A 26611-nucleotide genomic window follows, 5' to 3' on the forward strand; every position below is an offset into this window, starting at 1 on the left:
GCCCAGAGTGAAGCGCTCAGGCCTGTGTGGAAGTGGTAGCGTTCACCTGTGGTCCCCACCACTGCCACAGGAGCAGACAATGCGAGGCAGAGTCCCAGGATGCCCCTCCCAGGGCTGCACCTCTGGGCAGGGGGAGGGACGAGGCCCTCTGTGCTCTTGGCTCTTCTACACGCACCATACTCACCTCTGAGACACACCCACTCAAGATCATTCCATTTTCTAAGGAATCTGGCGTCATGCCCCTACGCCAGCATCAGAAGCAATTCTTACACTGTGAAGGCGCTATTTGGATTTTGTGGGCCAGCACACCACTGAGCACCACGGAAGCCACTGCTGAGAGCCACCGTGCTGGGGCACCTCCGGGTTCCTGTTCACAGCACAGCCACCCTGCACGCAGGCTGCGCCACGGCATGACCTTCTCGGGCTGCCCGCTGTCTGAGGGGCGCCTGAAGGTGAGATCACAAAACACAGAACACGATGTTTACCCGTGAGCATACGCTTGAGCTCATGAGGTTCATGGTGACTATGAAAACGCACAAGGAGGGCAGGTAGCCCAGGGCCCACGGTGCAACCAATGGGCGCAACGGTGCTGTGAGCTGGCGCTGCGGCCGTGAAGCTGCCTCCTGGAGCCATTTCGCCCCTCTGAATGGCGCTCGGGTTATTTTCAGACAAAGGAGCATCAACTGGAGGTTCTGCCTTTTCGAATGGATGGAATTACATTCCCAGCTTCTATTTACCAGAGTTTCCAGGAGAGAATCACTCTCAGGAGGGGCAGACAGGATCAGGACTCTCCACGGAATCAACTTCATGGCTTCTAAAGCAACTTCAGGAAGCACAGGAATGGGGAGACCTCTCATCTGGGTGGGTTCCCCCTTCCCAGCTCATGAGAGGGGCAGATGCCAGCAGGCAGGCCTTGAGCCTTGGCTGGTGGGACAAGACCAAAGTCAGCCACCAGCAATGTCTCCAAGACTGATCCCAGCACACAAGGCAGGCAAAGAATTTTCTCAACTCTTTTTATTAAGTTAGAAAACTGATAAAAGCAACACAACTTTTGGGGAAAGCACCATGGCACGTCCTTTGTGCTATGTGATAAGTGTGCTTTATCTCAATGAAGCAACCCCACGGGTCCAGGCGCCCTCCCTGCAGTCCCCGCGGCCAGGCTCCTGAGTGTGCCAGCAGAGCCGTCCCCTGGGACCACAGCCAAGTGCCTTCGGGCAGCTGGCCTGACACAGGCGGGGTCTGCTGGGTCTACAGGGTCCAAGGAGCCCCATGCAGCCAGTGCCCCATGGCGGGCGTGTCAGTGGGCAAACCCTGCCCAAAGGTCCCACCCCCAAGAGGCCTCCAGGACCCGCACCAAGGCATGGGGGACACTCGGGGCTGCTTAAGTAACTGGTATGTGCACAGCCCCCTCCGCGGCCCTAATCTTGAGCCAGCCAAGCAGTGTTCACACTGCAGGTGCCTGGGAAGCCCCAAGTTTGGACACCCTGCCCAGTCCCCATCAGGGCACCAACACCCCTCCCTCTCAAATGGCGGCTTGGGAGTGAGCGAGAGGCATTAGGATGGTCACTGACAGGTGCCAACCTCTCCATAGCCCAGGTGTCAGGGAGGTGCTGAAGAGGGACCCCAGTGACTCAGGAGGTGACAGCAATGAACAAATGTTCAGCAGTTCTCTCGGGGCCATTCTTATCTTGGAGCTCAGGGAGCAAATGGGGGCCAAAACGCAAGAGGATGGTGAGGGTCCCATCACTGTCCTCCACACTGAGATGGATGCGGCCCTGGTGGGATCTGCAGGGGACACCCTGGGGTCCCTCTGCTGTCTCCAGCTCACAGCTGCTCCTGGTCTTGGAGGGCAGCGTGGTCTCCTGGGGAGAAGCCCCCAATGCTGTTGGCAGGTGTGTGCCATGGGGGTCACTGCTGCCTCTCAGGGTGGGCTCTGAGGAGGGGAGGGGAGGGGTGACCCCCAGGGCACTCGGAGCCTTGAGTCTGCTGCAGGCCCAGCTCCACTGAGTGGCCACGAGCAACTGTGTCCCCACCGGGCCACAGCACTGAGCAAGGCCCTGAGTAGGGGGGCTGGGACTTACGGCTTTGTGGAAGGGGCCCACAAACCTTGGAGGTCTGGGTGTCCTTTGCTAATAAGGCCTCCTGGATGTCACTGAGGCCCCCCTGCAGTTTCTGCACCTTAAAAAATCTGTCCTGGTCACCTTTCTGGTCTCAACCCCTGGGAACCTAGTTTCCCAGGCCCGGGACACCATCTATAGATGGCAGTAGAGCCCCAGCAGGGCGGGCCAGGAGGGAAAGGATGTGTGGCAGTGCCGCAGCCCCAAAGCCCACCCGGGGCGCCTCCCTGCCCCTGCCTGCCCGGCCCCAGTCCAGGACCTGCCAAACAGGTGACCTCAAGGCTCTGCAAGTGTCCTTCTCCCCGACGCCAGGGTCAGTCCTGGTGGCAGTCCATGCCCCTCTGGGAGGTATGTCTTCCCACAAACCACTGCAAAGCTGAAGAGGCCCCCAGGGGCACAGATGCAAGAGATGCTTCTCTTCTCTTGCCTAAAGCTCAGAACAGCCCAAGGCTGCTGCTCCCCAGAGCTGGCAGGGCCCCTTCCACCTCTCGGAGTGCTGGCCCAGGGCCGGCTTAGCTCCCGCTGTGGCAGACAAGCAAGGCCACGCTGTGACACTGAAGGCCGCGGTCTGTGGAGGGAGGAGAGGAAGAGAAAATCAATCAGTGGCCACATTGTTCTGTTCTGACCTGATCTGGAACAAAATGACAATGACACAGCTGCCCATGAGGCTTGGGCGTGAGAACGCCGGATCCACCATTCACCGGCAGCGCAGTCTGGTGATTCAGGCACCCCAGGCCTGCTTTCCCCACTGAGTGGCAGGTGACTCAGGTGTCAACTTGATTGGATTCGGGGATACCCAGACGCCCGGGGACACATTACGTATTCTCAGTGCTGGAAGGGAAACCCAGGCGGCTTGGTACTTGATTCGAATGGCCGGGCTGCCCCAGTGAGTCTGTGCTTCCAGAGGTGACCGGCGTGAGAGCCGTGGTTGCAGGTGAGCACCATCGGATGGGCGGGGGCCCTGGTGGAATAAAAAGCTAAGGAAATGGGGACTCAGGTTTCTTTCTTCTGGAGCTAGGTTGCTCTTTTCCTGCCATCGGGCATCAGAGCTCCAGGTTCTCTGGCCTCTGGGACTTGCTGCCCACCACCCCACCCCCACCCCAGGCTCTTGGCTCTTTGTCCTTGGGCTGAGGTCTGTCCCCAGCTCTCCTGGTTCTGCAGCTTACAGTCTATCATGGGACTTCTCAGCCTCTATCACCAAGTGAGCCAATTCCCCTAATAGAATAAGTTCCCTCTCACATACCACTCCGAGGCCCTTAAAGGAAAAGGTGAGCCCTCTTGCACAGGCGGGCACAGGCAGGCAGAGCACTCTAGCAACGCTGCATGTTCATCCACTCCACAAGGCAAGGAGCCTCAGCAAAGCAGTGATTAATGGTGACGCTGTCCGCGGTTTTTGGCTTTGGTTGTATTTAAGCTGTACATGTTAGTTTTAGTTGTGTAAGAACAAGAACATAAGGGGCTTTCTAGTTGTATGCTTGTGTGTATTAAGTAACCTTAGTTACATTTCAATTAAACACTGAAGCCAGCACTGAGGCTCCACGGCTGTCCCCTTTAAGTGGGGTACACCTCTCCATCCCACACAGTGCTGGGCCGTCTGTTCTCTGAAGGCTGCTTTGCAGGAATTCTGCCCTCCCCACGTGCTCAAGTTGTTTCCAGATACAGAGGCTGGGTTCGGCGACTGAGAAGGCCCCCAAATCCCTTCAAGCTCCTCACAAGTGAGAAGCTGGGGTCACAGGGGCCCTAACCATCCTGAGATGCTCTAAGACTGCAAACCCGAACCTCTGGGGCCTGGCTGCCCGGTCTTGGCCCCATCCCAGCACGCCACATGCTGACATGTGGTCCCTTCAGGGCAAGGCCTCACTGCTACCTGGAACTAAACAGCCACGCTACCTATCTGGGGGTGTCCCCCAAGGCACCCTGAGTTGCTGAAAGGAATACAGATGACAGCTAGAGGCACAGGGGTTGGGGAGCCTCGGGGCCAGGCTCCTGTGTTCCCTCTCAGGCTGGGTCCCTTTAATTTTTGGCAGGTGCTCCCTGGGGCCTGGCCTCCTCAACTGTGAAATGGGCTAATCCTCCAGCTTGCAGAGTGGACAAGGGTCAGCGGCCGCCCTGCACTTCCTGTGTGCAGCAGGCCTTGGCCAACGTGTATCCTGTGGGTTGTTGGTGTAGGGCCTGCCCCACTAGACTCAGCCTGCCCCATCAAGGGTGGGATGCTGCTCTATCCCCCAGCCTGGCACAGGAACGAATGACTGCTGATGCCTGGACGGACGGACTCCGTCCTGGGCACTTGCTTAGCCAGACCCAACCCTCAAGGCTGGCAGAAATCCTCAGGCCTGTGCTCTGGGATTTCCCATCTGTAGCAACTTCTTTTAAGACAGGAGAGAATGTACTGTACTGTTCCTCCTGCAGCAGTGACGGAGCCCACAGTGGATTAATGAGCTCGGCCTTTCCCAGAGCCAGGACTGGAGCCCTGCCCTGCACCCCAGTGGCTAGGCCCCAGCAACACCCTGAAGAGAAGACAAGCTGTCGGCAGCCGGATGCCTGCCTTGCATTCGGCAGCCCCCCCATGCTGGAGGCGCGTGGGAAAGAAGGGTTGGGAGTCTGCGCCTTAAAGGGCCTGGAGTACGGGGTGCCCAGTGGGAGAGAAAGAGAGAGAAGGAGAGAATGTTCACAGCAAGATCACCCTTAGTGGGTAAGCGGGGGCCTCCTGCAGCCGCTGGCTGCTATCCCCTAGGCTGTGGATCCAACCGCAACACTGGAGCAAGGGGCTGCCCTGGAGGTCGCTCAGGTTCCAGCTCAGCAATTCCCCGCCGCTTCTGGGCGGCTGCTGGCCAAGCCTGTGCTCTGTGCCAGGGGCGCAGACGTGAGGATGCCCGTGGCCAGTTTCCCAGAGGCGCCTGCAGGCAGGCGGCACACTCAGGGCTCAAGTCCTGCTCCAGCCCTGACTCACCATTCATGTGATGCCAACTGTCTCACCTCTCAGAGTCCTAGTGGGCGCCCTCCAACAGCAGGACCTACGACAAACAGCTCTGGAGAATGACAGGGAACTCGATGCAGACGCTCACACCTATGAAGAGCTCCAACAGGTGGCCAGAACAGGGGAAAAAAAATGCTTGTGGACAAACAGGGGCCATGATCTGGGGTGCAGAGGCCACAGTGTGCAGGGGGCCTCCTGGTGGCTTCTGAAGCTAACGTCAGAGTCTTACAGGATGGATGGAAAGGGGCCTCCAGGGACAGGGGCAGTTGGGCCCAGCTGGAGGCAGGAGACTCAGCCATGCTCGTGGGGACTAGCGAGAGCTGGACTTCTCACCAGCATCCTTGGCCTGATCCCCACTGCTGCCTGGGAGAGCAGCGTCAGGGAGGGAAACGTAGGGAGCGGGGTGGTCACAGAAGCCATCTCGGGCCCAGGCACTGCCAGACGACACTCTAGGTGGCCGATGCACTGGTTGGGGCTGCAGGCAGCCAAGCTCAGTGGGAAGTGCCATGGTCACCAGGGGCGCCCGCCGCGGGGGAGGTGGCAGGAGTGCTTTGTTTCCACCCTTCCTGGCCCCGGTCTGCGGCTGCCTGAGTTGGGGGCTCTCCTCTGGCTCAGCCCTGACAGCTCCGCAGTGGCCGCCTGAGCAGCGAGAGCTCTGCTTGCAGCCACTGTGGCTCCATTTCCTGGTGACCCGGGGAAGGCCAGGCATGCCCGGGCAGCGGCTTCTGGGCTGCAGGCCCTTCTATGGAGAGCCCAGCTCACTCCCTGCCTTTGAAGAGAACTCAGACACTGAGCTGTCCAGGCAGAAGCTGGACAGGAGGAGCTTTGCAGAGCATGGTAACAACCCAGGGTCATAGTGAGGGGACAGAAGCCATGGGATTGGGGTGGCCTCAGGCTGAGGAGGGGCTGCGCAGAGGGTCTCCGGATGGCCGCCAGGCCCATGAGAAGGAAGCAGCTGGAACGCAAGGCAGTGGCAGAAGCTTAAGAGCAACCTGGACTCAGCACAGCAGCCGAGGAAGCACACAGCCCAGAACGCCTTGGGGACATGGCTCTGGGATGACAGGGTCTGGAAGTAGCTTCCCCATCAGATCTGGGACTGGCTCAGTCTTGTGTGTCCGCTTCCTCATCCCTAAATGGAGCTGATGACAGCAATCCCATTACAGACTGAGGAGGACTCCAGTGGGCACAGGGCAAGTGCCTGCTGAGGAACAGCAGTCATGGGTGGACAGGCCTTTCAGAGGGAGGGGCTAAGCAGAGACATCTAGAGGCCCTTGCAGCCCACAGCACCCCAAAACCATCAGCATCAGCATCTCCCTGTCCTCCATTGCTACCCCTTTTAAGCTGCTTCTGAAACTGGCAATCATTTGATCTCTATTCTAGTGCTATGAGTAATACAATTTCCACTCCCGTTGTCCAGATGGGGAAGCTGAGCCTCAGGGGAATCAAGTAGCCAGTCCAGGGTGAAGCAGCCAAAAAGTCACAACCAAGACACCATGCATGCTCCCCTTCCAGGGTCCCTGAGATCAGAGCAATTCCTGGGAGAGTACATGGTTCACCAGGTCCAGTTGACAGGGCAGGGCCAGGTGGGAGGGAGCCTCTGACCTGGAGGGTAGGCAGGGGGCAGCCTCTGGTCTGGAGGCTCAGACCAGAGATGGTATTAGCTGCCTGAGGCCAGCAGCATGGGCCCCCTCACCCTGCCCAGCCCGGCTGGCCTGGGGTGGGAGGGGCCTCCATTTCCCACAGGTGACATTCCCCAGGTTTCTAAATGACCTAGAGGATAGCAACAGGGAATTATGAGGAAACGCCAGTATCCTCTTGGAATCTCACTCCTCAGGGAATCAAGAAATTTGGCAGGTCTGATTTTTCTCCAAAGACAGCAGATTAAAAAAAAAGAAGACCGGGCACGATGGCTCACACCTGTAATCCTAGCACTTTGGAAGGCCGAGGCAGGTGGATCACCTGAGGTCTGGAGTTTGAGACCAGCCTGGCCAACAAGGTGAAACCCCATCTCTACTACAAATACAAAAATTAGCTGGGCATGGTGGCAGATGCCTGTAATCCCAGCTACTCAGGAGGCTGAGGAAGGAGAATCGCTTGAACCCAGGAGGCAGAGGTTGCAGTGAGCAGAGATCGCACCACTACACTCCAGCCTGGGGGAGAATGAGACTGTCTCAAAAAAAAAAAAAAGAAGAAGAAGAAAACAGAAAAGCTGTAAAAGAAAAAAGCGAGCCAGATGCGGTGGCACACGCCTGTAATCCCAGCTACTCAGGAGGCTGAGGAACGAGAATTCCTTGAACCTGGGAGGTGGAGGTTGCAGTGAGCCGAGATCGTACCCTGCACTCTAGCCTGGGTGACAGAGCGAGACTGTCTCAAAAAAAAAAAAAAAAGAAAAAAGAAAAATAAAAGAAAAAAGACAAGCGGTGTTCCTATTCAGGCTGGCCTCTGTGAGCCCAAACACCCTGTGTTCACCAATTTGATGCTTATGCTTGGGCCCTCCTTGCCTGCCACCATGTCCCTTTAAGGGACTCGAAGGCTTGGCTGGGTCTGAGTTAGAGGCTGAGCCATCAGCTTCCATTGAGAAGCAATCCCAGCTAAGAATGACTGCCTTCACTGGGTAGAGCTTTCAGCATTTGTATCAGCAGCCGCTGGCTCACTGAGGAAATTAATGTTTAGCTCGGGCCAGCTCCTGAAAGGGTTCCTATGACCTGAAGCTGAGCCCACACGTGGGGATCACTGCCACCACCCAGCGCTGCAGGATCGTGGGAAGTGGCTGGGCTCCCTCCGGCAGGACAGCTCATCTTCCACAGTCTTGTCCTGTGCTGGAGGCAGAGTGCACCCAGGGATCTTATGCCCCTATTGCAGGGGTGAGGGGCCCAGGACAGCATGAGCCGGGAGAATGGCCAAGGGCTAGTAGCACGCACCCTGGCCTTTCCCAGGCCCTAAACACAGAGGGTGTGTTGGGCACAAAGCCCTTCTCTGGCATCTACCCCAGTACCCTGCCAGGCTGGCCGGGATACCCTCTCTCATGGCAGGACCTCACGCCGATCCTGCCCCTATTTGCTGCGGGAAGACCCCGCCCCCACTCAGCTTCTCAGGAGATTAAACCAGCACCAGATGAGACACTCCTCCCGCCTGTTCCTTCCCTTCACTGCAGGGTCTGCAGGGCCTGGCTCAAACTGCTCCCAGTGTCTCTGTCCCACCATCACCTCCCACAGAGTGCCTTCCGTGTCACCTGTTTTCATAGCGATTCCACACAATGACAGTGTGGCAGCAACCCACAGACACTCGCTCTGCAGGAAGCCCTGCTCCAAGGCCCTCAAGGATGACCTCGCTTAAGCTAGACGCCTGCCGGCTTCGAGGAAGGACTTCTCCCCATCCCTTGCATGCTGGTGAGCACACAGCTGACCCCAGGAGAAACAGGACTCAAACCAAGGCTGTCTGTTCCCACCATGCAGGCTTTGGTGTTTACAGTTAACAGTTTTTTGGAGGACTCCACCATTTAGACATGGATGTCATGCCTGGTTGGCGATCATTTTTTTTTTTTTTTTGAGACGGAGTCTCACTGTTGCCCAGGCTGGAGTACAGCGGCATGATCTTGGCTCACTGCAGCCTCTGTCTCCCAGGTTCAAATGATCCTCCTACCTCAGCCTCCCAAGTAGCTGGGATTACAGGTATGCACCACCATGCCTGGCTCATTTTTTGTATTTTTAGTAGGGATGGGGTTTCACTTGTTAGCCAGGATGGTCTCGATCTCCTGACCTCATGATCTGCCCACCTCGGCCTCTCAAAGTGCTGGGGTTACAGGCATGAGCCACTGTGCCCGGCCAGGACTGACTTTCACATTGCCCAGGCTGGTCTTGAATTGGGCTCAAGCCATCTGCCCACCTCAGCCCTCCTAAAGTGCTGGGATTATAGGCATGAGCCACCATGCCCGGGCCTGGTTGGCAATCTTCATACATATCATCACTCATCAGTGCCAGGAGAGTAACACTGTCCTGACTCCATGGGGAGGGGGCCATTCTCCTGGACTCTGACTTAGTACATGTCTCTTCCCTTGGCTTATCTTAATCTGTATCTTTCCCCTATAATAAACTGCAACTGTGAGCGTAACAGCCTTCAGCGACTTCTATAAGTCTTTCTGGCAAAATTGACCGAGGGTGGTTTTGGAGGCCCCCTTTGTTGCACCTGGTGTCAAAAGTAAGAGCAGGCTTGTGTGGAGACTGCACCCTCAGACTCTGCAGGTTGACCTATGCTCCACATAGCACTGTCAAAAGGTCCCTGGGTGATTCTGAAGTATAGCCATGTTTGGGAACCACCATGTTGGTCTAACCATGGTTACTGTCCCCATTTTGCAGACTGGTTCAATAATTTGCTCCAGGTTAACTGCAAATAGAAGGCAGAGCCAGGATTTGACTCCAGAGCACACCAGCCACCTGCTGCCCACCCAGACTTCCCTGGAAGACACGGTGACCTTTACCCAGTGGGAAGAGGTGGGACTGCATTCCCCCATGACCTTTCCGGACCCAGAGTGGCCGTGGGCTGCCAGGGACTCACCTGGCTGGGCTCAGCAGGTGCTCCTCACGCGGGCAGGTGCTTCCAGGTGCTGACAAAGGCCGTGGGGATAAGTGAGTAGGGCACTGTGGTGATGCAGTTCCATGTATCTGAAGTGGGGTCATAGCAGTCCAGAGTCTTACACCTCTGGGTCCCAAAGTAGCCCCCGACCACATAGAGCTTGTTGCCGGAAGCCAGGGCATGGCAAGACATGCGCTTGGCAGTCATGTCCCCAATCCGCGTCCACTGGTTGGTCTCACAGTCAAAGCGGTAGGCCGAGGCGGCTGTGAATTCCGTGTCACCTCCCATGATGAAGATCTGGCTGCCCAGGACGGCAGCGGCTGTGTACCGCCAAGGCTGGGGGCACTCGGCCTTGATCGTCCACCTGTTCTCCGAGGGGTCATAGCACTGGACCTTGGACACCATGTCCCGGTGGATGCTGGTTCCTCCGAAAACAAAGAGCTTCAGCTTGGCACTCACCACTGCGGCATTGCTGACGCCATCCCGCAAGGGGGCCACCATCATCCACTTGTTGGCCCCAGGGTCGTATTTCTCCACTTGTTTCAGGGAGACAGAAGGCGAGGCCGGGAAGACCCCTGCCAGGGATGTGTGTCCCCCCACCACATAGAGGCAGTTCTCCAGCTCAGCTGAGCCATGGCCAAAGCGGGCAATCAGCATGGGCGCCGCCTTGGACCATTCCTCATGTACGGTGTCGTATACCCAGACATCCTTGGAGACCCCGTTCTCGGAGCCCCTGCCCCCCGTCACATAGACCTTGCAGCCGATCGCTGAGGCGCTGAACTCCTTCCGGGGGCTGGGCAGGTCGGCCTTGGGGATGATCTCCTTGGCCTTGTGGTCCACCTGGTAGATCTTGTCACACATGAAGGTCTGGCCCCCCAGGATGAGTAGCGTGTGGCCCGCCTTGCGTGGCCGGGCACAGGGGCTGGTGACCACGCCATCATTCTGCAGGATCCTGGTCTTGCAGCGCAGGGCCTCATCCATGATAAGCTTGGTGCGCTCGTCTGCCATGAGGAGGGCCTCGCTGGAGACGGCCTCCTGCAGGCAGTCGGACGGCAGCAAGGCCAGACGCACGCTGCGGAGGAGCTCGGGCAAGTGGACCTTCCGCGGCTCCAGGTCGTGCTTCACCCACTGGAGGATGGCCTCGAAGACCACCCGCTCGTCCTCGGTCTCCAGCTCATCACTCGAGATGAGGTCCAGCAGCGTGTCCTTGGACAGGCTGTTGAAGTCCTCGCTCTGCCTCACCGTCTCAAAGTGCACCAGGCACATGCGCCAGGAGAACTCGTACAGCCGGCGGCACTGGTGGGCGTCCGAGAGCAGCATCATGCCCAGGCAGTTGGAGGGGAAAAGGTTCTTCTCCAGGAACTCGGCGGCAGCATCCCGCACGTCGTGGAACTGCAGCATGTCGCCTGCCTCCAGCAGTGACTCAGCGTTCTCCTCGTTGATGGCGATGCGTGAGGAGTAGGCAAAGTCCAGCAGCAGCTCCAGCACCTCCGGGTGCAGGTTGTCCTGGAAGTTGACAGTGTCATCCCGGCTCTCCCGCAGGCCATGGCTGAACATGGCCTCAAAATAGCGGCTAGAGGCGGCCAGCACGGCACGGTGACAGGGGAAGGCACGGTCGCCCGCCCAGAGCGTGACGTCGGTGAACATGCAGTGCTTGCGAAGCGTGTTGAGGTGGGCCAGCACACAGTCCGGGTGGGAGGCCTTGTGGAAGAGGGTGACGTTCATGGACCCCGTGCTGCTCCGCGACTTGCGGGTCTCATGGACACTGACCGACATGGTGCGCCAGCTTGTGGGGGAACAAGCCCACAGGTTAGAGGAGCCCCTCCTGCCCACCTGCCCTCTCAGGGCTCACTCTTCAGCACAAGCCCCCTTGTCCCCTCCCACCCACTCTCTGCTCACCTCTGCTAAACCAAGCCCTTCTCCCGCAACCACATCGCCAAGGACAACACAGGCAAGAGTGGCTGGGTCTCACCCTGCCCTGCAGAAACTGGTTTTGTTCTCAGGGTATGAGCCAGCTCTGGGACAAACATCTTTGGCCTGCAGATGAGCCACCCCCTAGGCAAGCTCCAGTTGAGGCTGCCTCCCATGGTTAAGAGAACATGCAAACGGTGTTCCTGACTCAGGCTGGTGTCCGGGCAGTGCTAAGTAACTGGTGCCTTTGACCACATTCCACTCTCATGACAGTCCTCTACAGAAGCTTCTCTTGTAAGTCCCATTTTAGAGCTAGGGAAGCCACAGCTCAGAGAGGCCAAGAAACTACCCAAACTGCCACAGCCAGGATTCTCACATGGGCTGTCCGGCTCTGGAGCCTGATCTCTGTTCAAGGTGACTAATCCCTGCAGGGTTTGCTGTGGACGCCCAAGCAGAGCCTCACGTACCCACTTCCCTGCTCCCAGCAGGCTCTGCCCTGGGCTGGGCTCCAAGCGGTACTGGCTAGACATCCCCCTTGCCTTGGAACAAGAGCCGCCATCAAGGCCCAAGTGCTCAGTGGAGACATGTTCTCTGAATCCAGGTGTCTCCACAGGGCTCTTTACCTAGCTGGGGCAAGTGATGGCTTGGAGGTGGGGCCGCCAGTGACTCACCCTCGAGACCAATGCAGAGGCCCAAGATGACAGCAGGACATGCCGAACCCTAACGGAAGTGATCCAGATTTGCCTCAGCAAAGCAGAGAAACACGAAGCCAGAGCTTCCCAGGTCCCCCAGCTGACGCCAGGATCCTGGGCCAATGCAGCGCCTCCCCTGCCTCCCTTGCCTGCCCTTCTCCACCAGGCCTGGGGACCTGGCGCTCAGAGTGATGGAGTGATGGCCAAGAAACAGGTTCACTGCTTGCTCAATCTAGGGGAATTCTAAAGCACTGTCATTAATGTCCAGTGAATGGCATGACCCGAGGCCCCAGTTCAGTACTTTGAACTCAAGGCTCAGCCAACAGGCGGCAAAACTCATATACCTAGAGAAAACATGGCCAACACCCTTGAGGCCATCTCGAAGACCACAGCTACCTGCCCCCCTGACCTGTGGAAGGAGACTGTATTCACCAAGTCTCCCGATCAGGAATTCACTGACCACCTTGTCAAGACCCTCACCAGAGTCTCCATGCAGAGGACCCACGCTCCAGCTGTGGCTACAACAGGGTTTTTATACAAGAAAAATAAAGTGAATTAAGCCTGAAAAAAAAAAAAAAAAAGAAAGAAAAGAAAACATGGCCAAAAAGCAAACTGCATTCCAGTATCTTGACCCCCTAAAAGCCTGTGCTGCTGTCTTCCTGCTGGTAATGGGGCCAAGAAAAACAAAAAACCCTAAACAACAAAGTTTTTCATTTTTAATTTTCAAAAGTGTGTAACTCTCCTGCCGCCTCCCACTCCAAGTCAATTTTCTACTTAGGTAATAATGTGGTAAAGGTAGGAAACGATTTCATGCTTCAGTGAAATTGTAAATCAGTGTCCGGCTACATGGCTCTCTCTTGCTCGCTCCTCCTCTGGCAAAGAGGCAGAGAAGCCACAAACTGACGAGATTAGAGCTAGCAAGGTCCCTGCTTTTGGGCTTAGGCAGAGAGGGCACGGGGCCAGACTGGCCTTGCTGCTTGGACCCCCAAGCTCCAGGTAGACTGTACACCGAGGACCTGCCTAAGACACTGCTGTCCAAACCTGCAGCCCACAGTCCACAGGGCTCCAAGGCTATATGAGGTTAGCCCTTCTGGGGGTTGGGGTGAGAGCACTGGACGCAGGTCCAGGCTGTATCCTGGCTCCACCTCCATCCTGTACCTCACTATTATTTTCTTGTAAAGTGAGATCCCCATCCTACTCAGGCCTCCACAACTCACTTGTTGGCAACTATTTCCTGAGCGCATCCTCGAAGCTGGGCCCTCAGATGCAGTGGCACGGAGCCTGAGAGACTGCGCTGACCGGGTCTGAGGGAAGCTTTGCCAACAGCCTGGCCCGTGACTGATCGGAATTGCCTAATCCAAATTCCAGACCCTGCGACATTTCCCCAAATCTTGCTGTGATTGCTAAACTCTCACTCCAGTTTCCTCACTCCAGACCACCCCCTTGGTGATCAGACAATTTCCCAAATGTGGCTCTGTCCCCTCCTGCCCCACCCCACAGTGTCAGGACATTTTAAGAGGCATTTGTTGCCTCTGGTCTGCAGACCGTGCTGGGGGAAACGTGGAGAGCCAAGGACCAGGAAGAACTCTAGTTCAAGCCCTGGGACTCCTAAGCCCAAGCCCTCTCCACTGAGGTCACGTTCAAGGGCCCTGATGCTGAGGTTTGGCTTCAGTTCCATTGTCAACACACCTGTGCTTCCAAGGACCTCCCTGCTCTAGGTCCCTAGGCACCTCATCGCACCTGCCCCCTGCCCCAACCTGGCCCTGCCAGAGGGGAGGCTGGTTCTGAGCTTGGGCTGAACGGCAGCTTGAATGCCTGGGCTTAGACACTCCAAGTGTGGGGTGAGCCCCTCTGGGATTCTTCTTACAGACAGCCCCAGCTGGAATCCCAGCTCCTCACCTTAGTAACTACGGCCCTGGAACCAACACACCTAGAACTAACTCCACTCTGGGGCACTGTGTTAACTGGGCTGCCTGCGAGAGTACCCAGGCAGAGACTCCCTTTGGAGGGGGTTATGGGCAGGACAAAGCAAGACTCAAAAGACCGAGAAAGCCAAAAAGCAGGGCAAATTGAAACAGGGCAGCCACAATGGTCCAGAGAAGGAGGCAGAGCAGTGACCTCTCCAAGCCAACAGTGAGCGGCAACCCAGGGTCCCAGAGCTGACAGATACCCTGCCAAAGTCGGCACCAAGAATGCCTGCCTGCTGACGCAGATGCTGGCAACTCATGTACACGCCCAGGCAGGTTCCCACCCCCTAGACAGCCGCCAGCCTGGGGCACCTCTGTGCCAAGGGCAGAAGCACCTGCCTAGTTGTTTCCCCGGTTTGTCCCATCTCCTTCTGGGCAGCGCCTGCCCCTGAGCCAATCTTCCACTGATGGCAGCCACTCACTCACCGACTCAGCCTGATCCCAAGTAAGGCACTGGAGCCCCACTTTACAGGCAAGGATGCTGAGGCCCACACAGCTTCTAGGCATGTTATTTGTGTACTGTCTCCCAAACTGCACAGGAGGCCCAGAAAGGCAGGGACCCTGTGTGGGGCTCACTGATGTGACCTCAACACCCAGGACAGATCCCGGCACAGAGGTCACTTGACTTGATGGCATGGACCTGTCCATCTCTTCCTATGCCCATGATGAAGCCCTGAGACACAGCACACGAAACTCATTCTTATCAACTCCACCATGACTGCCAGCCCAGCCACTTTCAAGACCCAGAGGAGAGGAAGGCCGAGGCAGTGGTGAATGCTGCCTAGGCGGCTGCGACACCTGACATGTGGTAGACACGTGTCATTTTACTCACACCAGCACAATGCCGCCTCCTCCTCGCACTCACAGCCTGACTGTTCTCTGGGAACCACCTGCCTCCAGGCAGCTCAGCGGGTGGGATCCCGGGATGGGCACTGGGCCCCAGGTGCTGCACATCACTGGGCCCTGGGGATCAGGTGGGGAGTGGACACGTGCCAGGCCTGGCTGATGAGCTAGTGTCATCCTCCCAACTGCTGTGATGGGGCCTACACCCAGGACAGACCAGTGGGACTCTATACTAAGACGTTCACTGGAACTTTGAGGAACGAAGCAGGCCCTTTCCCTAGGACTGCTGACCGGACTGGACCAGGGCTGGGAGTGGGAAGGGGTGACAGCCGTGTTGCCACCTACCCAAGATGGAAGCCTGCGCAGAGGGCCAAGTGGAGCCCTGTGGTCCTCTGGTCCGCCCCCTTTTGCTGAGGCCTGTCACTTAAGGACTCACAGGGTCATCAGTGCCCTGAATTGGTGATCAGGGGATGCTTGTCTCGGTAAGGGGTCTTAGCTGTGTGTCCCTCCACCCCTTCCATCTAGCAACCAGAAGAATGGTTGTGTGTGATTATTTTCAGTTGCTCAAGATATATGTGTTCAGTACCAGTGACATACCCAGCCTCATAGCAGGGCCTGGGGATGCAAAAGCAGCCCAAGCCAGAGGCTCCCAGCGGCGGGGGGTGGGGAGCATGTGAGAGGGCCCAAAAGCAGGCCCCGGGAAGCCTCCCTGTGCCCACGGCTCACGTCTTTGGAGCCATAATCAATCAGACACTCTCGCTCTGCACATATCACAGAATTGTTCTCATGACCTAAGCGTCGTCCTGAGCTTTGATGGATTTAAGGCACATAGCGTAACTGCACAATGTTGCAATGCCACAGATCAGCAACTCTTCATCCTGCTACGAGGGGTGGATCCACCTTGGACATCGCTGCTCCCCAGGCAATCCTCACCTACAGACTCAGCTAAAATGTACCGGGTAACAATGTGCCCAGCATCCTTCTCCAGCACATCTTTGGAAAGTTAAATGCACAAAGAAACAAACTAGCCAAGGGGTGAGACTTTCTGAAGAAAACTTGCCACACTCACAGAAGATTCCAGTGACCGAAAGCGAAAGGCCTATCCTGAGAGAAATAGGAACCCGGATGCCATCAAAGCTGCTTTTTCCGTGCCAGTCTCAGGAAGGCCTGACTTAGTATGGCTGCAGCACTAACCCCTTCCCACCCGCCTCCACTAACCAAGAGTTAGCAAGGCTCAAAACGAGGGTGTCAGCTCCATCATTCTTCACTACAGGATGGGGAAACGAGAGAGGCACAGCACTCAGCCTGCATAGTACCCAGGCATGAACAGCTCAAATTATCTCTGGAGCTCAGTGCCAAGCCAATCCGTATGGCCCCCTGGTACAAAATGAAAACCCCTCCCCACTCCCACAGTGTGATTCTTTTTTTCTTTTCTTTTTTTTTTTTTTTTTGAGACGGAGTCTTGCTCTGTCTCCCAGGCTGGAGTGCAATGGCACGATCTCAGCTCACTGCAACCTCCGACTCCCAGGTTCAAGCAATTCTCCTGCCTCAGCCTCCTGAGTAGCTGGGATTACAGGCGCCCGCCACCACACCCGGCTAATTTTTGTATTTTTACTAGAGAGGAGGTTTCACCATGTTGGCCAGGCTGGTCTTGAACTCCTGACCTCAGGTGATCCGCCCGTCTTAGCCTCCCAAAGTGCTGGGATTACAGGCATGAGCCACTGCGCCCGGCCAGGGCGATTATTTTAGGTTTGCCAGTGTACCTGCAGTGTACCAGTCTCTGGGTTAGCAGGAAAGCACCTTTGGAAACTCGGAAAAGCCAAACCTGGCTTTTGGGCTTTTTGACAGATGTGGCTCTGGACCCAAGCACAAGACTTAGAGAGGAAAATGCAGCTGAAATTCAGGCTGCATGAGGTTGGGTGCCCTTATGCAGTGAACAACCTGCACAGTGATTCACGGCCACCCTGCAGGAGCTGACGCTGACAGAAACCCAAGACACGGCCCTTCCTGGCACCAAGTATGCACTGGGTGCATCGGAGTCAGGATTCCACCAACAATGACTTCATGAAAACACACAGCCCCAAGGACCTCAGCATGTCCCTTTGCCAGGACTTCCATCATTCCCGTTTTATTGATAAGGAAACAGACTCAACGCCACATTCTTGGAACTTGGGCCTGACTGCAGACTTTGAGCTGCTAATTCCTCAGGAAGGCGGAGGTGTTCAGCAAGCAGTGGCAGGAAAGGAGATGGAAAGATGAACTCCTTGCTCTCCTGTCCCCTCCTGAGGGCTGGCAGCACAAGCCAGGTAGGATGCACCAGCCACCCGGCCTGAGGTCCCCTGCCTGGGTTGCAGAGGCTGTGGGGGCAGCAACCATGTGTGAGGGCGCCCAGCCAGGTTGCTGCCTTTCAATGGCTCCTTTAAAAAAAAAAAAAAAAAAAAAAAAGCGGCCGGGCATGGTGGCTCACACCTGCAATCCCAGCACTTTGGGAGGCTGAGGCGGGCAGATCACAAGGTGTGGAGTTTGAGACCAGCCTGGCCAACATGGTGAAACCCCGTCTCTACTAAAAATACAAAAAATTAGCCAGGCATGTTGGCGCGTGCCTGTAGTCCCAGCTACTCGGGAGGTTATAGCATGAGAACTGCTTGAACCCAGCAAATGGAGGTTGCAGTGGGCCGAGATCACGCCACTGCACTCCAGCCTGGGCGACAGAGCGAGACTCTGTCTCAAAAAAAAAAAAAAGAAAAAAAGAAAAAAATGCAGGCAGGGCACAGTGGTTCACGCCTGTAATCCCAGCATTTTGGGAGGCTGAAGCGGGCAGATCACCTGAGGTCAGGAGTTGGAGACCAGCCTGGCCAATATGGTGAAACCCCATCTCTACTAAAAGTATAAAAATTAGCTGGGCATGGTGGCATGCACCTGTAGTCCCAGCTACTTGGGAGGCTGAGGCAGGAGAACTGCTCAAACCTGGGAGGTGAAGGTTGCAGTGAGCTGAGATAGTGCCACTGCACTCTAGCCTAAGCGACAAAGCAAGACTCCGTCTCAGAAAAAAAAAAAAAAAGTGGGCAGGGCATGGTGGCTCATGCCTGTAATCCCAGCACTTTGGGATGCTGAGGCAGGCCTATCACCTGAGGTCAGGAGTTCCAGACCAGCCTGGCCAACATGGTGAAACCCCGTCTCTACTAAAAGTATAAAAATTAGCTGAGCATGGTGGCACGCGCCTGTAGTCCCAGCTACTTGGGAGGCTGAGGCAGAAGAATTGCTTGAACCCAGGAGGTGGAGGATGCAGTGAGCCAAGATCGTGCCACTGCACTCCAGCCTGGGCGACAGAGAGGCTCCGTCTCAATCAATCAATCAATAGCAAAAAAAACCTTTATGCGTATTTATTCAATATTGTATAGATCTTGTTATTTAAACTGTAACTGACCTGAATTATATTTTTCAATGTGCATATTTATTTAGTTTGATTTTGTTTCATCTTTTTATTGTGAAAAGATCTGAGGCCGGGCACGGTGGCTCACGCCTGTAATTCCAGCACTTTGGGAGGCTGAGGTGGGTGGATCATGAGGTCAGGAGATCAAGACCATCCTGGCTAACACAGTGAAACCCTGCCTCTACTAAAAATACAAAAAATTAGCTGGGTGTGGTGGCGGGTGCCTATAGTCCCAGCTACTCGGGAGGCTGAGGCAGCAGAATGGCCTGAACTCAGGAGGCGGAGGTTGCAGTGAGCCGAGATGCCACCATCGCACTCCAGCCTGGGTGACACAGCAAGACTCCATCTCAAAAAAAAATTAAAAAAAAATAAATAAAAGATCTGACACTTGCAGTGAAGTCACAAGAATTGTGAAATGGCACCTTCTGGTCTCAGGTGGACAGTTTGCTGGGCAGTACTTAAACCTCCCAGCCCTCAGCCTCACCCCAGCTTCCTTGCCTCACTTTGGCCCCCATGCCTCCTGCACAGGAATGGGCTGCCCATGGGGCAGTTCTAGAATGGAGCAAGGATCAGGGAAGGGCTGAGAATGTCTGCTTCAGACAATGCTTGGTAATAAACGGGCTTCCCCTTCAGGCAATCCCATGAGGTCCCTGCATCAAATAGCTCCCAGCCAATGCTGAGCACAAGAACCCAACAGCACAGAACCACAGCCCTTCCGCAGCCTCTGACAGTGCATACAGTGAGACCACCTGGCTTCACCTGCTTTCCTGAGGTCAAGATCAACAGTGCCACCAACCAATGCTCTCAAATTGTGTCTCCTTCCCCACCCAGACACAGACACAGTGTACCTTGTGGACAATGAATCAGAGGATTACTCTACACATGGCCCTACCCGTCAGCCTGCAGCCAAAGCCTGGAAAGCGAAGGGAGGTCCCGACAGACCCAGAGGGCCGGCCGATGTTTCAGTGCCTTCTCCACATGCTCCAGCCTTTTCACGTAACGCACCCAAACATTAAGCACACTTGAAGGGCAGCCACTTTAACTTCCAGGATTGACCGCAGAGTCCCAGGGTGACTGCAGCCTCTGGTCACCAGGGAGTGGGAGCTGTGATTACAAGTTGAGAGGGACGCCTTCTCCACTCCAGAGTAACGGGTCGGGCGGTGCACCACGCTGGGCCCTACCCAGTCTGGTGAAGCTCTTCTTCACAAAGAAGGCACAGAACAGGAGGTAAGGGGTCAAGGCCTGTGAAACTCTGCTGAAAGATGAAGCAACACGTGCTGCTAAAAATCAACAGGGGATTCTGGCCAGGAAGGGAGCCAAATCAAATGCACGACTATCATGTACCTGATACTGTGCTAGGCATTTTACATACAAAATTTAATCCTCACAACCAAGCTCAACATGGTTATGACTTTCTGTCTTAATCAGGACGGATGAGGTTCTGCTGCAGCAAGGAACAACCCCCAAATCTCAGCAGCTGTACAGGAGAAAGATTTTATTTCTTGCTCATACTATTAATACATGCATCATGGTTCAGGCGGTAATGAGTGTTCTCATCAATCCCACTCCTAGGAACCCAGATGACAGAGCTGCCACCATGTCACCAGTCACTATGCCAAAGGGCGGAGAGAGAGCTCTGGAAAGCATAGCACTGACAATTAAATGCTTGGCCTGGAAAGACACACAGCACTTCTATTCACATCTCACTGGCCAAATCCAGTTACACGCCTTCACTCACCCACCAGAGAGCCAGAAAGTCCAATCCTGCCATATGCCACACTATTTCTGTAAAAAATTTACCGATAAGAAAATAGAAGCTTGCAGGTTAATGATAATGGCAACAACAGTGCTAATCACAGTTGCTTAGTATCATATGCTGGGCACCGTCTCAGCACTTCATGTGTTAACTCACCTCATCCCTACTCAGCCGTAGGTATAACCATCGTCTGCATTTCACAGCTTAGGAAACTGGGCAGGGAGGTGTTAGGCAATTTGCCCAAAGCTACGCAAGGAGTGGGGGCAGAGCCCAGGGCTCTGTCTTGCTGAGTCTGTTCCCACAACTACACTATGTGAGCTCACTGACCCAAGACTGGGGAAGGGGCGGTGTTCAAATCCAGGCCATCCCTCTCTTTGCTGAGCACCAAAGGGGACAGAAGAGAGGTCTGTGGGGCCTCAGCCCTGTGTCCACCAGCAGGTCCCAGCACCAGGACACTGTCCTCTCCGCCTATCCCTTAAGCAGTCCTTCTCCACCAGCTTCTGTGCAACCAGGACAGAGGGATCCCGAAGAGGATTAAGCTCCCAGGCCCCATGGTACCCACTTCTCTCCTATGGGTCACTGGTCCTAGTAGGGAGCAGCCTCTGTGATCAGATAGGGAATCAGGATTGAGAAAGTTCACCTTAGAGAAAGGACCTATCCAGGACTTGCCCAGCTACTCAAAGGCAACGTATGGATTTGGCCAGCTCCTCACCAACAATTTTTTTTTTTTTTAAAGAGAAGCCATCTTGCTAAGAAGAGAAGCCAGCCGAGCCCTCCCATGGGAGGAACTGTTCAGGCCACACATCCAGCCCGGGGCAGGTGCAGATAGATGCAGCCATGGATGGGCAGCACCTGCCTTTCTGCCCAGCGTCCTGTCTTTTTGAGTGGGAGCTCTACAGACCAAGTGAGAGAGGCCAAAAGCCACACCCAGGAGCTCCACTGTGTTGTCTTTTACTGACATTAACAGTGAGGAGCAAGACAGAAAAGACACTAATGCCCTAGAACCACACTGCCTGACCAGAGTGAGCAGGGAGGAGGCAGTGGATGGGGACACACAGCTTAGTTCTTGGGGAATGAAAAACTCTTCTTCATCGTATGTATAAGGCATAGATACACATGTGGTATTAAAATGCAATGAGGAGGGTGGGTGCAATTAGGAAAAAACATCTAAAATGGCTTAGGGGTAGGGAGGTGCCAACAAGATTGAGAAACACTGCAAACACAACTACTATTTTCACTTTGGCTTATTATTTTCAGCTTTTATCCCAAAACAAACACTTTTAAATTATTGCAGTTACAGAATACTATTTTACACTGGTTTTACCTCAACTTTTCACAGAGTTGCCATTTTCCTATTCTTCCCTCACTACTGAACAAAGACTGATTAAGGGCCTGCCAAGTGCAGGCACTGGGGACCCAGCCTTCTGGAGCCCTCAGGAACCTTAGTCTAGTGTCTTTGTGGTTGTCAACTGTAAATTGTAATGTCTGTGGAAACACATCACTATGGTTTACGAATCCATTCACCCATAATTTTCTGAATTTTTATGCAAGGAAAAACTAATGCCTTTTGCTTCTGTTGGTTCACTGTATTCTCTTGAGATAAATCCTTTTGAGAAAAAATGTTTTTATGTCATACCGTCCTAAAAGTTCTATTTACCAGGTAGGCCACCCACAAGCCACACTTAAACCACCCTGCAATGAAGAGGCTTCTTTCAGCTCAGGGAGGGGTGGCAGCCCCTCTAAACTGTCAAGGCAGATGGAAGGTGCCGCCTGGCTTCTACCTGCCACATGCCAACCCCCTCAGCTTGGGGGCGCTGCCCAGGCTTTCTCTGGACCCCAGAGCTGGGAGTCATCTGCAAGCCCAGCTGCTGCACCAGACGGGAGTAATGCCAATAAAGTGGACTCCACTGCTGTCACCACAGAGGGGACAAAGAACTCAGCACTCAGGTTCACCCATCTGGTGAAGTAACTCGTTTCCTTCCACTTACCCAGAGCAAGCCAGAGACAGAAACAAAGAGGGGCAGCGAGATTGGCTCCCTCCAAAGCAAACATGGCCTCCTGAGGAGGATTCCCCCTCTATAGCAGGATTGGCCTGGCCCTTTGCAAACAGATGCAGTCTGAGGACCTGGAGGGAGGCTGTCTCTCTTCCTGTCTGGTCCCACAGATGGAGCCATTAAAAGCACTCTGGCCTAGATATCACTTTCAATGAACCACCAGGAGTGACAGTCTTGGAGGAACACAAACATGCAGAACAGAACAAAAAAAGAACAAAAGCCAAGCACTGGCCACTTACTGGTAGTGAATTTCTTTCTCCCTGTTCTCCAGAAGCTCTGTTCTTCTCTAGGCTGTCAACGCTGATGCTGAATCAGAATGAGAATGCCTCTCAATTCCCAAAGCCCAAGACACAACTCTTTCTTTACCCGCTGACAGAGATGAGAGCAGGGGGAGCATAGTTGGCACAATCTCTTCAGACAACAATTGGGAAACATCTTACAAAATGACAAATGCATGTGCCCTCTGCCCCAGCATTTCCACTCCTAAAAATTTCCCTTCCATCATGCCTGCACATGGTTACAAAATGGTTACACACCGCAGCATGGTTACAAAAGGAGGGGCTGCGAACAACTACAATGTTCACGAATAAGAGGCCTGGTGAGATAAACTTGGGTACACGCACAGAGTGGACTTCCACACAGCTATCTAAAAAAAACCAAAGGGGCCGGGCGCAGTGGCTCATGCTTGTAATCCTAGTACTACTTTGGGAGGCCAAGGTGGGTGGATCACCTGAGGTCAGGAGTTCCAGACCAGCCTGGCCAACATGGTGGTGGCGGGCACCTGTAATCCCAGCTACTCAGGAGGCTGAGGCAGGAGAATCGCTTGAACCCAGGAGGCGGAGGTTGCGATGAGCCAAAATCGCACCACTGCACTCCAGCCTGGGCGACAAGAGCAAGACTTCGTCTTAAAAACAAAAACAAAAACTAAAGGACTGGCTTTCTGCACTAAAATGAAAGAGATGTGTATCAGATGTTACTTTTTTTTTTTTTTTTTTTTAATGAGATGGAGTTTCACTCTTGTTGCCCAGGCTGGAGTGCAATGTTGCAATCTCGGCTCACTGCAACCTCCGCATCCCCAGTTCAAGCGATTCTCCTGCCTCAGCCTCCCAAGTAGCTGGGATTACAAGCATGTGCCACCATGCCCAGCTAATTTTGTATTTTTAGTAGAGACAGAGTTTCTCCATGTTGGTCAGGCTAGTCTCGAACTCCCAACCTCAGGTGATCTGCCCGCCTTGGTCTCCCAAAGTGCTGGGATTACAGGTGTGAGCCACCATGCCCGGCTCAGATGTTACCTTTGATATGTGTTAAAAACCAGACTATTCATACACACACACATATATAATATAGACACGCCTACTGGCACGTGCACAAACTATCTCTGGCAGGCTGTGTAAGAAATCGGTTACTGCTAGCTATGGTGGAGAGGAGAGCAGGGGAGACTGTTTTCACTGCACACCCTTTTGACCTACTGAACTCTGTGTCGAAAGTAGTAGTATCTTCAAGCACCTTGCTGTATGTGAGCCTTTGTGCAGGAGCCCTATCTACATTCTTTCATTCAATCCTTTCCACATCTTCACAAGGTCTCACTGTCCTGGCTGTACAGATATGCAAACTGAGGCTCTGAGAAGATAAGCAATGCGCACACATCCTTAGTTTGGCTGAAGCCAGTATTCAAAGCTGTTTCACTCCAAAACAGCAAAATGTGGGATATTTATGAAGATGAAGCACACCAACACTGCGTGTGCCTGAACAGAGGCATGCTATTACAAACTCTTGATTTCCCAAGCCTCCCGCTGCCACAGCAAACCTATGCCTGTCTTCCCGGGCCTCAGGACAGGAGACAGCACACGGAGATACACCTCCCTGCCAGGCTGAAAACTGCGTACTAGGTGGAAGACTAGAGCATACAGAGCAGGCTCCCCCTGTCCCGCCCCCCGACATCTGCCTTCCTCTCTGCCTGGGACATCCCCACATGCTGGCACTCCCACCTCTGCCCTGTAAGACCTGTGCCCGGTATTCATTCTCAGTGCCTCAGTTTCCTCACTTGTGAAACAGACATGAAAATAATTACACCAACCCCAAAGGACTGGTGAGGGACTGAAGAGGGAAGATGATGTTCAGAGCCAGGCACAGGGTCCAACACCTAGCTCCCGGTTTTCAGGGACTTTAGGTAGTACAGCTGTTCTCAAACTGTTTGGTCTCAGGATCTTTTTACAACTGAAAAATGACTGAGGACCCTAAGGGGCTTCTGTTTATGTGGTTTTGCCTATTGGTATTTACCAGAGTTGAAATTAAAACTGAGCAAAAAATTATGTTAATTTAAAATAATAAATCCATCACATGTTAACATAAATAAGAAATGTTTTTCTGCTGCCCAGGCTGGAGTGCAATGGCACGATCTCAGCTCACTGCAATCTCCATCTCCCAGGTTCAAGCAATTCTCCTGCCTCAGCCTCCCAAGTAGCTGGGATTACAGGCATGTGCCACCACACCCAGCTAAGTTTTCTGTATTTTTAGTAGAGATGGGGTTTCACCATGTTGGCCAAGCTAGTTTCAAATTCCTGACCTCAAATGATCCGCCTGCCTCAGTCTCCCAAAGTGCTGGGATTACAGGCGTCAGCCACTGTGCCCAGCAGTAACAGGTGTTTTTCATAAATCAATTTCCCAAGAAAAGATAAATGTTTCAGGTGATGGGTATCCCAGTTACCTGATTTGATCATTACACACTGTATGCTGTGTATGAAAATATCACAGGTGTCCCCAAAATATGTGCAACTGTTACATGTCATTTTTAAAAATTATTTTTTGACCAAAAAAATCAATTAAAACAGTTTTTTAATTGAAGATAGTGGCTGGATTCTCATATCCACTCTTGCACACAATCTGTTGAAATGCATTGTTTTGACTATATAAAGAAAATCCAACCTTACACAGATAGTTGGAAAAGGGAGATTTTATTTTCAGATAATTGTGGATACTCTTCTTTGATACTACACTGAGACTTGACAAGTATAGTGCCTTAAAGGTTAGCTGCAATGTGAAATCTGAGCCCGTATCAATGAACTTTTGTACTCAGTGGCATTCCCATCTGACAGCCTGTCCTGCACTTTGAATGGATTGTTTACCCATGTGTGATTCTGTAACATCAAGCATCGGCCATTTGGAAAACATCGGTTCACTGAGTTATGCACTCTGGAGAGAATGAGTGAAAAAGGCAAATAATGTTTTAGTATTACCACGAAAATAGTTTTGACCTTGTGGACTCTCCACCAAGAGAATCTCAGGGACACCCAGACCACACTTTGAGAACATTGCGGTAGCGGATTTTTCTTTTTTTGTTTTTTGAGACAAAGTTTCGTTCTTTTTGCCCAGGCTGGAGTGCAGCAATGGCGTGATGTCAGCTCACTGCAACCTCCACCTCCTGGGTTCAAGCAATTCTCCTGCCTCAGCCTCCCAAGTAGCTGGGATTATAGGTACATGCCACCATGCCAGCTAATTTTTTGTATTTTTAGTAGAGATGGGGTTTCACCATGTTGGCCAGGCTGGTCCTGAACTCCTAATCTCCAGTAATCCACCTGCCTCGGCCTCCCAAAGTGTTGGGATTACAGATGTGAGCCACCGCGCCTGGCCAGAAGATTTTTCTTATCTTCCACACTAACCACTGTTTTTTTTAAGAACTAAGAAAAAGAAAATTCTGTAGGAAGCATGGGGGCCTATGCAGGGGGTCTCCATCCCGTTTGTACTGTGATGCACTAGAGGCACTAGAGCCTGCTGTCACCGGAGGCAGCTGGACCCAGTACCCTCTCACCCACTGCTGGCTGCCTCCCTCTAATGACCTGGCCCTGCCTGCTCCTCCCTTCATTATCAAAAGCCTTCTCTCACCCACAGGACCACCTCATCCTTCTCCAAAAAAAACAGACCTCGGGTTTGCAGAGGACAGGCCCTCCAGTAGCAAAGTACAGGGGCCGTGAGGAGACTGCTACACTTGGGCTTTGCAGTTGATAATTCTCGGTCTCTTGAAATTACATATGTACGTTTATTTATAGCAAAAACATGGGTGCCCATAAATAGCCAGTCATTCATATACACATTTTTAGCATATGGTTTAGCCACCAAGTTCCACTGCATCATCCTTCCTGGGACCTTGCATTGGGGTTTTCCTTCCCAGTCTTGCGTCACCACTGCAGGCCAGGTTATGGCCAGGTCCCTGAACCCTTTCTTCCCACACCTACCAACCCAGTGCCAAATTGTGAGCGCTCCTGCTCAAAAGCCTTCAAGGAGGCTTTCAC

The 26611-nt window shown here is 53.8% G+C and overlaps 1 protein-coding gene across 2 annotated transcripts in view; it reads right to left on the reverse strand.

The window, feature by feature from the left end:
* Positions 1–999: 999 nt before the first annotated feature.
* The window catches only part of KLHL25 (kelch like family member 25), a 38150-nt gene continuing 12538 nt past the window's right edge, over positions 1000–26611 (reverse strand). Inside the window, exons 2-3 of one of the 2 annotated variants that reach the window (XR_010110072.1) lie at positions 3361–11452; positions 1000–2685 (exon numbers count right to left, since the gene is read on the reverse strand). Coding sequence is in view for 1 of the 2 variants with exons in the window: in XM_034939363.3 (XP_034795254.1) it covers positions 9673–11442 (1770 nt within the window). In the remaining variant the exon portion in view is untranslated. The remainder of the gene's footprint in view (positions 2686–3360; positions 11453–26611) is intronic. The other variant, XM_034939363.3, reaches the window with a different exon arrangement.

The sequence above is a fragment of the Pan paniscus genome, chromosome 16 (genome assembly GCF_029289425.2).
Source record: "Pan paniscus chromosome 16, NHGRI_mPanPan1-v2.0_pri, whole genome shotgun sequence".
Lineage (NCBI taxonomy): Eukaryota > Metazoa > Chordata > Mammalia > Primates > Hominidae > Pan > Pan paniscus.